The following is a 14,606-nucleotide window of genomic DNA, read 5'->3' as shown; positions in this document are numbered from 1 at the left end:
CTTCAGATTGTCAATTGTAAATAGCAGCCAGAACCAAGTAAAGTAATTTTTATGCTTGTTATTATTTTAATAAATGTGTGTGAAAATTAATCAAGTTTTAAGTTGGTCACCGTCAACCTGCTACTCTAAGCGTTCAAGTGGCGTTTCTATCATCTGACCTAACGGCAGAAGAAAAACACGCCACGATAAGACCACGAGATATATTGCTGACACTCGCCAACTTCATTAGAGCGACTAGTCAAATAATTTCATATACTGACACATTCCATGACCATGGAGATGCTTTTCTCCTCAATTTGGTCCTAGGGGACTATATGTGTAAAAATAAAAACAAAGCAAATGGTTGCCATAGTAACTGAAGCTAGAAAAGAGCCTAAGAAAACATGTAGGAAATTTCTGTAACAATCTTTTATTCAATTTTTCTGCAGAACATTTTCAGTTTTTTTTTCTCTCTGCCTGTCCTATAGCACGATGCTTACTCCATTCACTGTGCTACGGGACCGCCATGGCAACGACGAAGAGGTGATCGTTTCAGCCGTGGTAGGCAGCCTTGGCGGCAGCCAGAGCTCCGGGCGCTCCCAGGAGGCCGGGGGCGAGGGCAGCCACGGAAGGCGCGACAGCTGGGCCAACGGCTGCGACGGCGGGGGCGGCGACGGCAGCCACCGCGGGGGCGGCGACCACGGCTGCAGGGGCGGCGTATGCCGCAGCAGCCGCGGCGGCCAGCGCCGCCCCGTTGATGGCGGCGTCGCGCGCCCTCGTCTGGGCGACGGCCGTCAGGTGGGCGGATCTGGCGGCGGCCACGTCAGGGGTGTCCAGGTTGTAGCCGCCGGGCCCGACGACGATGTTGGCCGGGCCGTAGGCCGCCAGGCCGGGGTGGATGCCGCCCACCAGGACGGGGGCGGGCTGGACGGCGACGCCAGGGCCGGCGAGCACGGGGGCGGCAGCAGCGACGGCAGGGGCGGCGATCCCTACTCCCAGGTAACCCGGCTTGGCCAGAGCCACGGTCATGAGGGCACTCAGGACGATCTGCAAGGATTTAATGGTCACTCTTCTCTGATTACCACCATCAACTGCTTAGATAACGACTCTCGGTTGTACTCCCCATCAGCTCAAATCTACGTTCACAGATTCATCTGAGTCTTGATGGTTAGTTGGAGAAAATTTTTTGCAGACCACATCGATCGAGATAAAATTCTGAAACTTTCAAGTGTCAATGTTATAATCCACAGGCTTAAGCTTCTGACTGTTGGGATAGGCCAAGTTCGTCCGAAGATTCCATTACTGCGCACATTGGACATTGGAAGGAGACAGAAGAAAGGACTTGACATTTGGAGTGGCAGTTCCGAATGTGTTGCCTCCTCCTGTAAGCTTAGATCATTGTGAATAACAATAACAACACTCAGTACTCAACAATCATTCAAATTATCACAAAAATTATATATTCGTCAGCCAGGACATTATCACCACGGCGACGTCGGATGCCGCCTAGTGGCGCTGTAACAGAAGTGTGTAAGATGAGCAGACACGGACGGCTTGTCACCCTAACGAAGATATGGCTTCAAATGGGGAAATCCATTCACATAAACGTCTCCGACAAAGGGCACATTATTCTTAAACAGGTACCTCGAAAATGGCAAAGCTGGTCGAATGTTGATGTGCTACTGTCGTGAGCACCTTCGGAACGAGATAGAAGCACAGTGAAACTACCACTAGACGGTAAATGGTTGAAGTCCGCGACTCTGCGTAGAACGCGGGGTTCTACATCTACACCCATCTGCACCCACACTCCGCAAGCCACCCGACGGTGTGTGGCGAAGGGTACCCTGAGTATCTCTAACGGTTCTCCCTTGTATTCCACTCTCGGAGGCTTGTATGCTCTGTAGGATAGACGGTGATCTGTGGTATCTCTGCCGAAAGAGGACGTTGCTGGTGCACGCACAAGTGTTTCGGAGCACACCCTTCGTTGCACGTTGTCGAACATATAGCTCCACAGCGGACCACCCTTGTGTGTTCAGCGTTGACCTAACTACACCACTAAACTGCAGCGGGCACGGGTTCACCGGGATTAGACTGTCGATCAATGGAAACGCGACAGCTCTACGGGTGAATCGCATTTGTTTTACAGTAGGTCGATTGTTGTCTCCACAAGCGCCGTCATCGTGGTGAACAGCGTCTCCAAATTTGCAGGCTAATCAGAGCAGTATTGTACTACGGGAATCATTCTTCTGCGCTTGCATGAAACCTGTGTAGCAATCGAGGACACGCTGATAGCTGCATCCTTTCATGCTTGATGTCATCCGTGACGGAGATGTTATCTTTCAGCAGTATAATTGTCCGCATCTCGGAGCCAGAACCGTGCTACAGTGCTTTGAGAAACATTATCGTGAACTCACACTGGTGTCTCGGCGACCATATTCGCCGGTCGTAAATCCTTTGGAACCTATGTGGGTCGCTATCCATCGCCATAACCGCGTACGCAATTCATCAGCAAGTTATTTATGCGAATTACATGTAATGTGCATAGACATCTAGTGCCACATATCTGCACAAAGCTACCGACAAAATATCGTATTCCTGATTCGCAGAATCATTGTCGTATTTCATTCCAAAGACGGAAAAACAAGCTATTAAGCATAAGGTCATAATGTTTTTGCTCCTCAGAGTGACAATGTAAACGCCTTGAATGATGAATTTCTTCCAGAACATGCATCGCTACAGGAGGGTGACCTATCGGCAACTACGAATTTTACGTCAGCACAGACGCTTCTTCAGATTTGTAAGACGTATATTTCCATGATGTAAATGGACAATTACGGATTCCCAGCTTTGGGGAAGTTCTCCTCGTTAACAGTCAAATCACATTGGTGGGTGAATGTAACTCCATCTTCTGGTGGAGTATGGGACTACGGCCGTTCAATGTTCAATAAAAACAATACAACTCACCGCTGCACAGGTTTATTTCTAGGCAACCAGGCCTGAAGATGACGTAGTGTAACATCCAAACTGGTTTACTAACAATAAACCTATACAATGGCGATTGGTATTGTTTTTATCGAACATTGTTTGTTTGCCATTATGAAACTGAGTACAGCGGCAAGTTGCTTGTTAAAATGTACGGAGCGTGTAAACTTGAAAAGGCATCTCTACTGACGTGAAATCAGTAGTTGCAAATAAATCCCCTTCATACAGCTATGCGGATTTTGGAAACACTTCACCATTCTTGACGTTTCAACTGTTATAGTTTTTATAACAACCTGATTGTTTATTGAGTGTTGTTATTATTATTCGCCATGTTTCTATGCTGTGATTGTCCTGTACAGAAAGTTGTTTGTAAAATCATTGCACCTACGGTTGACCAGAAATATGGCAGGCCGTTTGGCCGCGGTGGTCTCGCGGTTCTAGGCGCGCAGTCCGGAACCGTGGGACTGCTACGGTCGCAGGTTCGAATCCTGCTTCGGGCATGGATGTGTGTGATGTCCTTAGGTTAGTTAGGTTTAAGTAGTTCTAAGTTCTAGGGGACTAATGACCACAGCAGTTGAGTCCCATAGTGCTCAGAGCCACTTCAACCATGGCAGGCCGTTTAGCTCACCTCCTCATGTTTGGGTTAATTCGGTTTACCTCTGGAACTTTCTGGATCCTGCTGTTACTCGCATACAAGGCAGACACCTTGCCTATCCCTGCATTGAAAATGATTTAGCTAGTGAGAACAGTAGTGATGAAAGCTGTAGAAAGCGCTTGCATTTTATCTCAAGTTACCCAGCTTGATATCCCAGAAATTTTTCTCCATTCAGAGAGACATACGGTTTAGTTCAATCCTGAAGTGCGTGGTTACACTAATGAAATGATAATATTTCCTATCATTCATATTTTAGTCGATTTCAGAAGTAATTTACTTACCATAGAAAAAATTGCGTACCACCGATGATACGGAAACTGTGAGAAGCTAGTGGAAGTTAAGCGTCACTCAGTTGTTGGTAACAGATACGTAAGACTTTTACCTTTACATTCCGACTCTATAAATGTTTTCATTAATAATTCATTGCAACATTTGATTACAGTTTTCAGTACCTTTCCTTTCACAGAGATCAAACGTACACTGAGCTGACAAATGTTATGGGATAGCGATGTGCTCGTTTACAGGTGGCGTTATTATCACGTACAGAAGGTATAAAAGGCAGTGCATTGGCGGAGTGGGATCTGTACTCAGATGATTCATTTGAAAAGGCTTCCAATATGATTATGGCCACACGTAGGAAATTAACAGAATTTTAAGGCGAAATGGTAGTTGGAGATGGATGTGTGGGACATCCTATTTCGGTAACTGTTAGGCAGTTCAATATTCTGAGATCCCCACGGTGACAGTGCATCGAGATATCAAATTTCAGGCATTACCTCTCACCACGGGACACAGCAGTGGCCGGCAGCCTTCACAAACGGCCAAGAACAGCGACGATTGCGTAGAGTTGTCAGTGCGGACAGACAAGCAGCACTGCGTGAAATGACCACAGAAACCAAGTTGGGAAGTACGATGAAGGTATCCGTTAAGACAGTGCGGAATATTAGGCGTTGATGGGCTACGGCAGCGGACGACCGACGTGAGTGCCTTTGCTAACTGCACGACATCGCCTACAGCACCTCTCTAGGGCTCGTGGCCATACCACTAGGGTATTAGAAGGCTGGAAGACTGCGGCCTGGTCAGTTGAGTTCCGAGTTAAGTTGGGAAGAACTGACAGCAGGATTGGAGTGTGGCGCAGACCCCGTGAACCCATGTGCCCTAGTTGTCAGCAGGCACTGTGCAAGCTAGTGATGGCTCCATGATACTGCCGCCTGTGTTTACATGCAATTGAAGGAGTTTTATGGTCCAAATGAACGACCATTGATTGAAATTAGTTATGTTCGGATGTTTGTAGACCACTTGCAGCCACTCCTGCGCTTAATGTTCCCAAACGATGATCGAATTTTTTTGGATCAAAATGCACCATGTCACCGGGCTACAATTGTCCTCGATTGGTTTGAAGAACATCCTGGATAATTCGAGTGAATGATTTGGCGACCTTGACCGAACGAAGTGAATGCCATCGAACATTTACGGGAAACAGAATGAAATCTTCAATCTACAGCGGAGTGTGCGCTCATATGAAACATCCTGGCAGATTAAAACTGTGCGCCTGACCGAGACTCGAACTCGGGACCTTTGCCTTTCGCAGGCAAGTGCTCTACCAACTGAGCTACCCAAGCACGACTCACGCCCGGTAATCACAGCTTTACTTCTGCCAGTACCTCGTCTCCTAGCTTCCAAACTTTACAGAAGCTCTCTCCTGCGAACCATGCAGAACTAGCACTCCTGAAAGAAAGGATATTGCGGAGACATAGCTTAGCCAGAGCCTGGGGGATGTTTCCAGAATGAGATTTTCACTCTGCAGCGGAGTGTGCGCTGATATGAAACTTCCTGGTAGATTAAAACTGTGTGCCCGACCTAGACTCGAACTCGGGACCTTTGCCTTTCGCGGGCAAGTGCTCTACCATCTGAGCTACCGAAGCACGAGCTGGAAGAAATAAATAAATAAAATTTGAGAGATGCGACTGAAATAGCACTAACGTCGTACCCTATATGTATTTGATCTACTTAAGAGCATCTAGCTACATTTGATTCTAGTTACAATTTTAGAATGCAGATAGTGTGTAGTCATCAATATACAGGATAACTGCCTGCATTTAATCTCAGAAAAATCAGCTTTAGAATTCTCAGTTACATGTTGGATACGAACAGGAACAACCCCAAAACAAAATGTTTGCTTTCCGTCTAGCTAGTTGTGTGTGACGATAAATGAGCAGTCGTCTGCACTGTTACACCGTCGTCTCATAACGCACGACAGAGGTGTATGGGAAATGGACGCCGGGAGGTACTCACCAGGCACTTCATGGCTGCGCTACCGCTGCTGCACGCGTCTCGATGGTTGTGCTTCTGTGCTGTGCTGTGCTCTAAGTGGCCACAGGGGGCGTTTATATAGGCCTAAGCGTCGAGGCGGCACCACGAGCGGACCCTCGTGAAAGTAGTGTTGTCGGCCTCCGCTGCGTCCTCCACGGGCGTGTGCTCTAATCTATGCAGGCGACTGACTAGCGTACTGTCCGGCCGGCCGCCTCGGCTGCCTATGGCCAGGCACTTGCCGCCTTTACAGTTGTCTGACACCAGTGGCGGCCGCACAATGCAGAACGTTTTGAAACTCAGCGCGTGTCTTACAATACACAGTGCGGACTTGACTTACTGGACTCCGGCAGCACCTGACAAAAGTGATCGACTTCCATTAATCAGCTGTAGACACGGAAAGGATATCAGTGGACAACGAGGCCATACGGACAGCCGTACCGTAGGTTCAAAGGGGTATCTGTTGAGAGGACAGATAAACATGAGGTTCCTGAAGTAGGGCAGCAGTGTCTTCAGTAGTTACAGGCGCAACAGTCTGGATGATTGAATTATTTTGCCCTGTAACGTAATCCAAAACGGCCTTGCTGTGCTGATTCAGCAAACGGCTGGAAGTAAGGAGAAACTGCAGCCGCTATTTTTCCTGAGGCCATGGAGTGCAACTGTATTATTAAATGATGATGGCACTCTCTTGGGTAAGATATTTCGGAGATAAAACAGTCCCCTCTTCGGTTCTCCGGGCGGCATACAGTCGGGAAAATATCGTCATCAGGATCATCAGGAAAAAGAAAACCTCCTTTCACGGATCATGGCGTGGAATGTTAGATGCCTTAAACGCACACGTAGATTGAAAATTTAAAAAGGGAAATGAATAGGTTGAAGTTAGATCTGGTGGGAATTAGTAAAGTTCGGTGGCAAGAGGTACAGGACGTCTGGTCAGATGAATACAGGGTAATTAATACAAAATCAAATATGGGTAATGCAAGAGTACACTTAAAAATGAATAAGAAAAGAGAAAAACGAGTAAACTATTATGAACGGCATAGCGAACGCATTATTCTAACCAAGACAGACAAAAAGCCAACACCCACTACAGTGGTACGTGTTTATACGCCAATCAGGTCCGCCATTGATGAAGAGATTTGAAGAAGCGTATGAGGAGGTACAAGAAATTATTCAGGTAGTTAAGGGAGACAAAAATTTAGTTGTATTGGAAGAATGGAATTCGATAGTAGGAAAAGAAACAGAAGGAAAAATAGTGAATGTGGGATCGGTGAAAGAAATGAAAGAATTTTTCACGCAGTGTAACTTAATCATCGCAGACACTTGTTTTAAGAATAGTGTAAGAAGATTGCATAACTGGAAGAGATCTGGTGAGTCCAGCAGCTTTCAGATTCATTATGTAATGGTAAGACAGAGATTTCGGAGCCAGATTTTAAATTGTAATGTATTTCCAATGGCAATGTAAAGTATCGGTTATGAACAGTAGGTTAAAGCTAAAGAAACAGCAAAATGGTAGAAAATTACGGAGATAGGACACGGACAAGCTGAAAGAATCAGAGGTTGTCGTAAGTTTCAGAGGGAGCATTAGGCAATGGATGACTAGAATAGACGAAAGATATTGAATTTAATTTATGGAAGGAGAAATTTGTTAAATGCATCAAATGAAGCACGTGAAAGGGAATACAAACGTCTAAAAAAGGAGATTCACATGAACTGCAAACTGGCAAAACACAAACGGCTAGAGGACAAATGTACGGATTTAGAAGCGTATCTCACTTGGCGAAAGACAGATACCGCCTACAGGAAAATTAAAGAGTTCTGTGGAGAAAAGAGAAGCAGTAGCGTAAATATCAAGGGTTCAAATGGAAGACCAGTCCAAACCAAATAAAGGAAAATTGCAAGGTGGAGACAATATGAAGGGGCTATACAAGGGAGATGAGCTTGAAAGGAGTACTCTACAAAGAGACAGAGATGAAGATGAGATGGGAGATATCATACTGTGAGAAGAATTTGACAGAACAATGGAAGACCCAAGTCGAAATAAGGCCCTGGAAAGAGCCGACCTTCCGTCTGAACTGTCCATAGCCTTGGGACAGCCAGCCATGACAAAATTATTCCATTTGGTGCGCAAGATGTATGAGAGAGGCAAAATACCCACAGACTGGCAACTAAGGAATATAGAAAGATGAAAAGAAGAAGAAACTTGGAAAAGATCAAGATGATGATACACAGTATGGTGTAGAGTGCTTCTGAGTGACTAAAAATAAAAAAATTAAGCATATATTGAGTGAGTTACAGTCTTTTGAAACTTTAGAAGCCGTTCCTAAAAATTTACAGTTTCTCCTGCATTTTTCCCTAAATTTCAGAAACCACTTACAGTAGAGTATTCAAATATTCAGGGAGTAATAACATACATAACTGGAGTCTAATGAAATAAAAGAAGAACATAATGTTATGTATAGTTAAAATTATTTGGTATAACATACAAAAAAACGTACACAGGATTTTAACTGTGTGATTAAAAAAAATTTATTTCCGAAAACCGTATCTGAAATGAATTATTGTAGTTCAGTATCCTCAGGACATACAGTTTAACGTCCTGTGAAAGTTTCATGACAATGGCTACAGTGGTTCCTGAAATACAGGGAAACAAAGTCACTAATTTTAACATTGTCGGGTTAGGGCGTTCCAACTCCCCTTAAGGCGTCATACCTCTGCAACCGAGGCTCATGAGACAGACAGGCCACGGCGTGTTAGTAACACGTGTCAATGCAGATCCTACGAGTGACTGCAGTATGTTGAAACAACTGTGATGAATCTCGTCAACATTCACGTTTCCATACTTTCTGCTTACCGTAAGCATAGTCCACAGTAGTTCAAAAAAGTAAGTACTTGAAAAATTAAAAGATAATTATTATTTTTCGAGATACATCGATTTTTTAAAAAGGTGCACTCGATAATCGGCTATATCTTGTCAGTGGATGGCCAGTCAATAATGGTTATAGGCTTAATTCCTTTGCAAACACTTGTGGTAACTTGTTATTATACAATTTTTACAGTTTTATCCATTGTGAGGATCAAAAAATGACTTCGAAAAATTTGCTCTGTTTTGGACATGTTTTCTACGGTTCCATACCTCAATCATTTCAATCATTGAAGGGTCACTTTGTTGTCTGTCTGTCAACTGTTTGTCTGCCTGTCCGACTTTTCGTATCCCTCTTTCTAATGAACGGGAAAACGTATGAAGTTGAAATTAGTCTCACACATTAAGGTCTTTGTTACCAGGGCGACTTAAAAGTAAGTGATTGAAATCGAAAAATACGGCCAATTATGTCACATATTTTGATATTAGCAAAAACCACTTATCAAAGCCCTTAGGGTCACCCTGTTGACCTGGCAACATGAAATTTGATGGGAAACGAGATTTCTGACTGCAACGAAAGGAAAAATTGCGAAAATTGTTAATTTCTGCTTAAATCACACAAAATACTCTTTCTTCTTCATTTGCTATCAGACTGTCTGACTGACTGAAATTTCTCGTTTTGAGAGTACTAAAGGGCGGCCTCCTATAATTGGAAAAAACCATTCAACAGGTAAGATCGCATAAAATAAGTTGTACCTGATACGCCATTTAAAGTGGATTCGCACTGTTAAGAATACGTTAAAATATGTAAACAGATGTGCAAATGTGTACAGTATTTGTACAATGTAACAAGCATCTGTGGGTACTACGTATATGGACAATGCATTGTGTACAACGTGCTTTAGGTTTTTACATATTTCAGCGATGACAGGCCTATTATTGTGTGCTGTTTTTTATCCAGTTAACATCTTGTGCGTTAGGTTCAGCAGAAAGGGGACATGTTTTACAACAAGAAGATTTTAAGATCTGAAGACTACAGTAAAGTCTGCTGAAACCGTTTGTCTTACATAAAGAAATATTTTATGCGATCCTGACTGTTGTGTGGTTTGGTTTTTTTGAAGACAGTCTGTCTGTCTGTCAGTCCGCCTGTACGGACTGCTTTTTCTCTTGATCGGGTAGACGTACAATGTTGAAATTTTGTCACATACTTCGGTAAATAGTCACTCGGCGGTGTAATACGTATCTGTAAGATTGTAAGTCAATTCAGCCAAAAAGTACGCCGGCTTAGGCCAAATGTTTTGATACTAACAGACTCACTCTTTGAAACCTATATGATACTTCCCCTTGATGTAGATAGATGAATTTTGGAAAGTAGAAAGGTTTCGCACTGCAAGTAAAGGAAAAAAACCTAAAATTGTTAATTTATGATTATTTCATGAGAAAACAAAACATTTTATTTGCCATTTGGTATCCATATGAAAACTTGAAATTAAAACATTCTCGAAGGTCTAGGAATCGTTGCCAGATCTATGTCGATAATAGGAAAAAATCTTCGAGATCATCGATTTATGGAATGGATGAACTGTCTGCGTACATAATTACGTATGTATGGAACCCTCAGTGCGCGGACCTACTCGAAACTTGCCAGTGTTTTTTTGCTATATAAGTTTCTATTTTATGAAAATAACTTTTTTTAAAAAAAGCCATTGCTGATGATATGCACGAATTTAAGAAAGAGTTTTTTTCTACTATCGTCTGGGGCAAAGACAACATTGAAAAGTGTGTAGAGGACGCATTTAAAAAATTTCAGCGATGCGCTTGATAGACGTTTTTCAAGAAAAATTACTTATTATTCTTGAATACTTAAATTTCAAGAAAAATTACTATGTTGTTCAAATGGCTCTGAGCAGTATGCGACTTAACTTCTGAGGTCATCAGTCGCCTAGAACATAGAACTAATTAAACCTAACTAAACTAAGGAGATCACACACATCCATGCCTGAGGCAGGATTCGAACCTGCGACCGTAGCGGTCCTTCGATTCCAGAGTCTAGCGCCTAGAACCGCACGGCCACTCCGACCGGCTACTATGTTGTGTTTCACTGACGTTTAATATGAGCAGTTCAGTAATAAAGTGAAGCATGCAAGCGCGAGGTGCTCAGTGGTGAGGGGGGGGGGAGGGGGAGGGGGGGCGAATCGGTGCTCGCTCGCTCGCTCTGAAAACAAATTGTAAAAGGTCCGGTTGCATATTGTTTGATATCATGGGCTTCTGGAACACGTAGAAAAATCCTTTTGTATTTATTCTTGGGTAGTTGCGCAAGATATACAAGAGTGTTATATTTGCTACACGGAAAATTCCTGCAAGAAATATTTCCTACACAAAAGTGTCCTGCACAAATATTTTGTGAAGTTATAGTTCCAACAGTATATAACAATAGATAACATTATAGCGTATAATTTTGTAGTGGAGTCTAATAAAGAAAAATATTTGTTGAGATTTTTCGTGTAGTAAATGCCCGTGTTGAATTTATTCGTGTAGGAAATCATGTGTGTCTGTCCCCGAAATTTAGACCCTTAATCTACATCAAAAACGTAATACTCACCATAAGCTATGAAGAATACCATGTCATTTGTGGTTCCCTTACGTTTTATAATACACTGGTCACTATTTAGTAAATTATTCACAAAATAAATTCAGATCTGGACTATACAGTGCGATGCATAATACAGTTTAAAACCCTCCGAGACGACTTAAGTTACGTTGAGGCAAGTAATTTAATTTAAGAAACATGACATCGCAAATGTCGGGAAATACTCGATAAGTGGAAGAGAAATTTTGACCATGTGACGTCACCAGATGACTTACATCGCCGCACATATAGTAGTTAGGCTTATCGATTTGTCGCACTTAACCATGCCACCACAAGTCACTTATTCACGTCCTCGTGCGCGGCTTTAGTGGATGGAGGTCAGTGTTCCGGTCTTGCACCTTGAAGACAGTACTTCTTTCACTGCTTTAGACAGTTATGTGTTTACACTTAGGTAAGATTTATTATTTTTTATTTAACATCCTCCTGTCATCTCGACTGCTAGTGATACGAGGCCTTGGGATCCAGCACAGCGTTCCGTATTACCGTCCTGTACCCAGTGATTCCATATTCTGCTAACAGTCATTGGATATCGACCAACTGGAGCAGCAATGTCGCGATACGATAAGTCTCAATCGCGAAAGGCTACAATCAGACCTTTATCAAAGTCCGAAACGTGATGGTACGCATTTCTCCCCCTTCCACGAGGCATTACAACAACGTTTGACCAGGCAACGCCCATCAACTGTTGTTTGTGTATGAGAAATCGGTTGGAAACTTTCCGCATGTCAGTACGTTGTAGGTGTCGCACCGGCGCCAACCTTGTGTGAATGCTCTGAAAACCTAAAAATTGGCATATCAGAGCATCTTTTTGCTGTCGGTTAATTTTCGCGTCTGTAGCACGTCATCTTCGTGGTGTAGCAATGTTATTGCCCAATAGTGTAACTAGAACTAACTTACGCTAAGGACAACACACACACCCATGCCCGCGGGAGGACTCGAAACTCCGACGGGGGCAGCCGCCCGAATCGTGGCAAGGCGCCCGAGACCACGCGGCTTCCCCTCGAGTCGTTCCGGAGGGAACGAGGGAGCGCCCCGAAATACCAAAGATGACGTAATCGCGAGCCGTTTAGAATCAGGTTTCAGAGAGTGCGCGAGCGAGTGCATGTTTGCTCCACCTCGCCGCTCACTCCAGCAGAAGCACACCCCGCTTGCACCCTTCACTTTACCACTCAGTTAATGATACTCAAAAATTACCAAAAAACATCCTACTATTTTTTCTTGAAATTGTAGTATTCAGTATTACCCTCCATGAAGCGCAGCACTGTGAAATATTTAATGCATCCACTAGGTATAAGTTGACTCCATGAGGCCACAGAATATTTTTTTAATTCGCGAAGAAATAGCAACAATTTATTTCTTTAAGGGGAATTTTCATAAAATAAAAATTGAGGTAGTTGGTAAAAAATACTCCAAAGGAAAGTGGAAGTATTTCGAATCCATTTTTTAATTCCTATAGTTGGTAAAAACACAAAAATTAATTAACAACGTGGTATCATAACTATAACTTTTGTAATGTTTTCCTAAGGTGAGGTTCAACAGACGTCAAGTAAATGTAACCGTAGGCTTCCGCGGCCGTTGTCAATGTCAATAAAATTCTTCTGGGTTAGAGACCGCATTGTCATTTATAAAATTCCAACGTTTCGGCGTCTGTTGCAAGACGCCTTCCTCAGGGTGTGTTGCTAACTGCTGAATGAGCGCAAGTGTGGGTACATATATACTATGGAAGAGTGTTGTGATTGGATGTGAGGATGAGGAGGAAGGGTACTAGGAGTTCATTTTATTGGCGTTTGCATTGCGGAAACTCCAATGGAAAACGTCTATTTCCGCCAATAACAAGACGCAATCCAAACGCCAATAAAATGAACTCCTAGTACCCTTCCTCCTCATCCTCACATCCAATCACAACACTCTTCCATAGTATATATGTACCCACACTTGCGCTCATTCAGCAGTTAGCAACACACCCTGCGGAAGGCGTCTTGCAACAGACGCCGAAACGTTGGAATTTTATAAATGATAATGCGGTCTCTAACCCAGAAGAATTTTATTGACATAGACGTCAAGTAATTTATTAAATACATTTTAGGCATCAGGTTCTCATTTGTTCCATTACCTATCTACCGGTTTCTGTTATTAACCATCTTCCAAGTTGTAAGAGATTCGTGGAGGTATGTGCCGTCTATGCAACTAAATGAAGGCAGTTTGTTTGTTGCCATACGCGTTTCGCTTCATTTGTTTGGGAAGCATCATCAGTGACCTGAAATACATGTTTCTTTTTATATATACAATAAGCGTATTATCTGCTAGATATAATCTGTTGATATACTACATTTTGTCGGGTTTTTTAGGTTAGAAGCAACTTTTGTAGCACAAGTTCCATAAAATGATGTATCTTTCGTTTTACTTACGATTTCCAGCGCTGCTAACACATATATGTGTTTCTGGTGATGTATTTGCTGGTCTTCATGCTCCAGTTAGCCGAATCAGGTGTTGTTTAGCCATTTGTCACATGACATTTCACTTTCACTGCCATTTGGCGATCAACATATGTGTGTTTGCAGTGTGTAGTGTTGCCAACTGTTGTTATGTGTATGTCTTTTGTTTCTGTTGTGTTTTGTGGTTTTCATTTGTTGTGTGTCTGTGTGTGTGTGCAATCCTCACCCTTTTTTTTCTTTTTTTTGTATGAGTTTTTGTGTGTGTGTGTGTAATTTTCTGAGTGCATTACTTTTCCTTTAATCTGTGGGTTCATGTGTTTGTCTGTGAGTATGTGTGTGTGTGTATGGGAGGGGGGGGTAGGAGGGAGAGAGAGAGAGAAGAGGGGAAGTATATTCATTAATTATTTATCCTGGTTGCACTTCAGTTTGTTATTGTTTTAGTGGCTAGCATGATCAGCGAGTTATTGTTTATATGGATTTGGTCATTGAGTACCTTCTTTTCCATTGCAATGGCTCTTTGTATGTGGAAGTTTTCTTGCAATCTCAGGAGGTTTTTGTTGTGATTATTCACTCTGATAACTGTCATGTCACATTCCATGTTGGATGGTTCATGTCCATGTTTTATCAGGTGTTCGGCAAAGGTAGAATGACTGTTCTCATATTTCCAACTTCTTATATGTTCTTTATACCTAGTTTTAAAGTTCCTGCTTGTCATCCCCAGATATACTGCTT

General features: G+C 42.9%; 1 protein-coding gene across 1 annotated transcript; it reads right to left on the bottom strand.

Moving 5' to 3' along the window:
* Nucleotides 1-531: 531 nt before the first annotated feature.
* Nucleotides 532-5,973, bottom strand: LOC126355697 (cuticle protein 18.7-like). The gene is made up of 2 exons (XM_050006065.1): nucleotides 5,912-5,973; nucleotides 532-1,026 (listed from the first exon to the last, which is right to left on the bottom strand). Exons 1-2 carry the CDS (start codon nucleotides 5,921-5,923, stop codon nucleotides 532-534), a joined length of 507 nt encoding a protein of 168 aa, XP_049862022.1. The 5' UTR covers nucleotides 5,924-5,973.
* Between the last annotated feature and the right edge of the window lie 8,633 nt (nucleotides 5,974-14,606).

Source organism: Schistocerca gregaria, chromosome 3 (genome assembly GCF_023897955.1).
Source record: "Schistocerca gregaria isolate iqSchGreg1 chromosome 3, iqSchGreg1.2, whole genome shotgun sequence".
Lineage (NCBI taxonomy): Eukaryota > Metazoa > Arthropoda > Insecta > Orthoptera > Acrididae > Schistocerca > Schistocerca gregaria.
The sequence above is the reverse complement of the archived record's forward strand: the minus strand, read 5'-3'. Positions and strand labels throughout refer to the sequence as shown.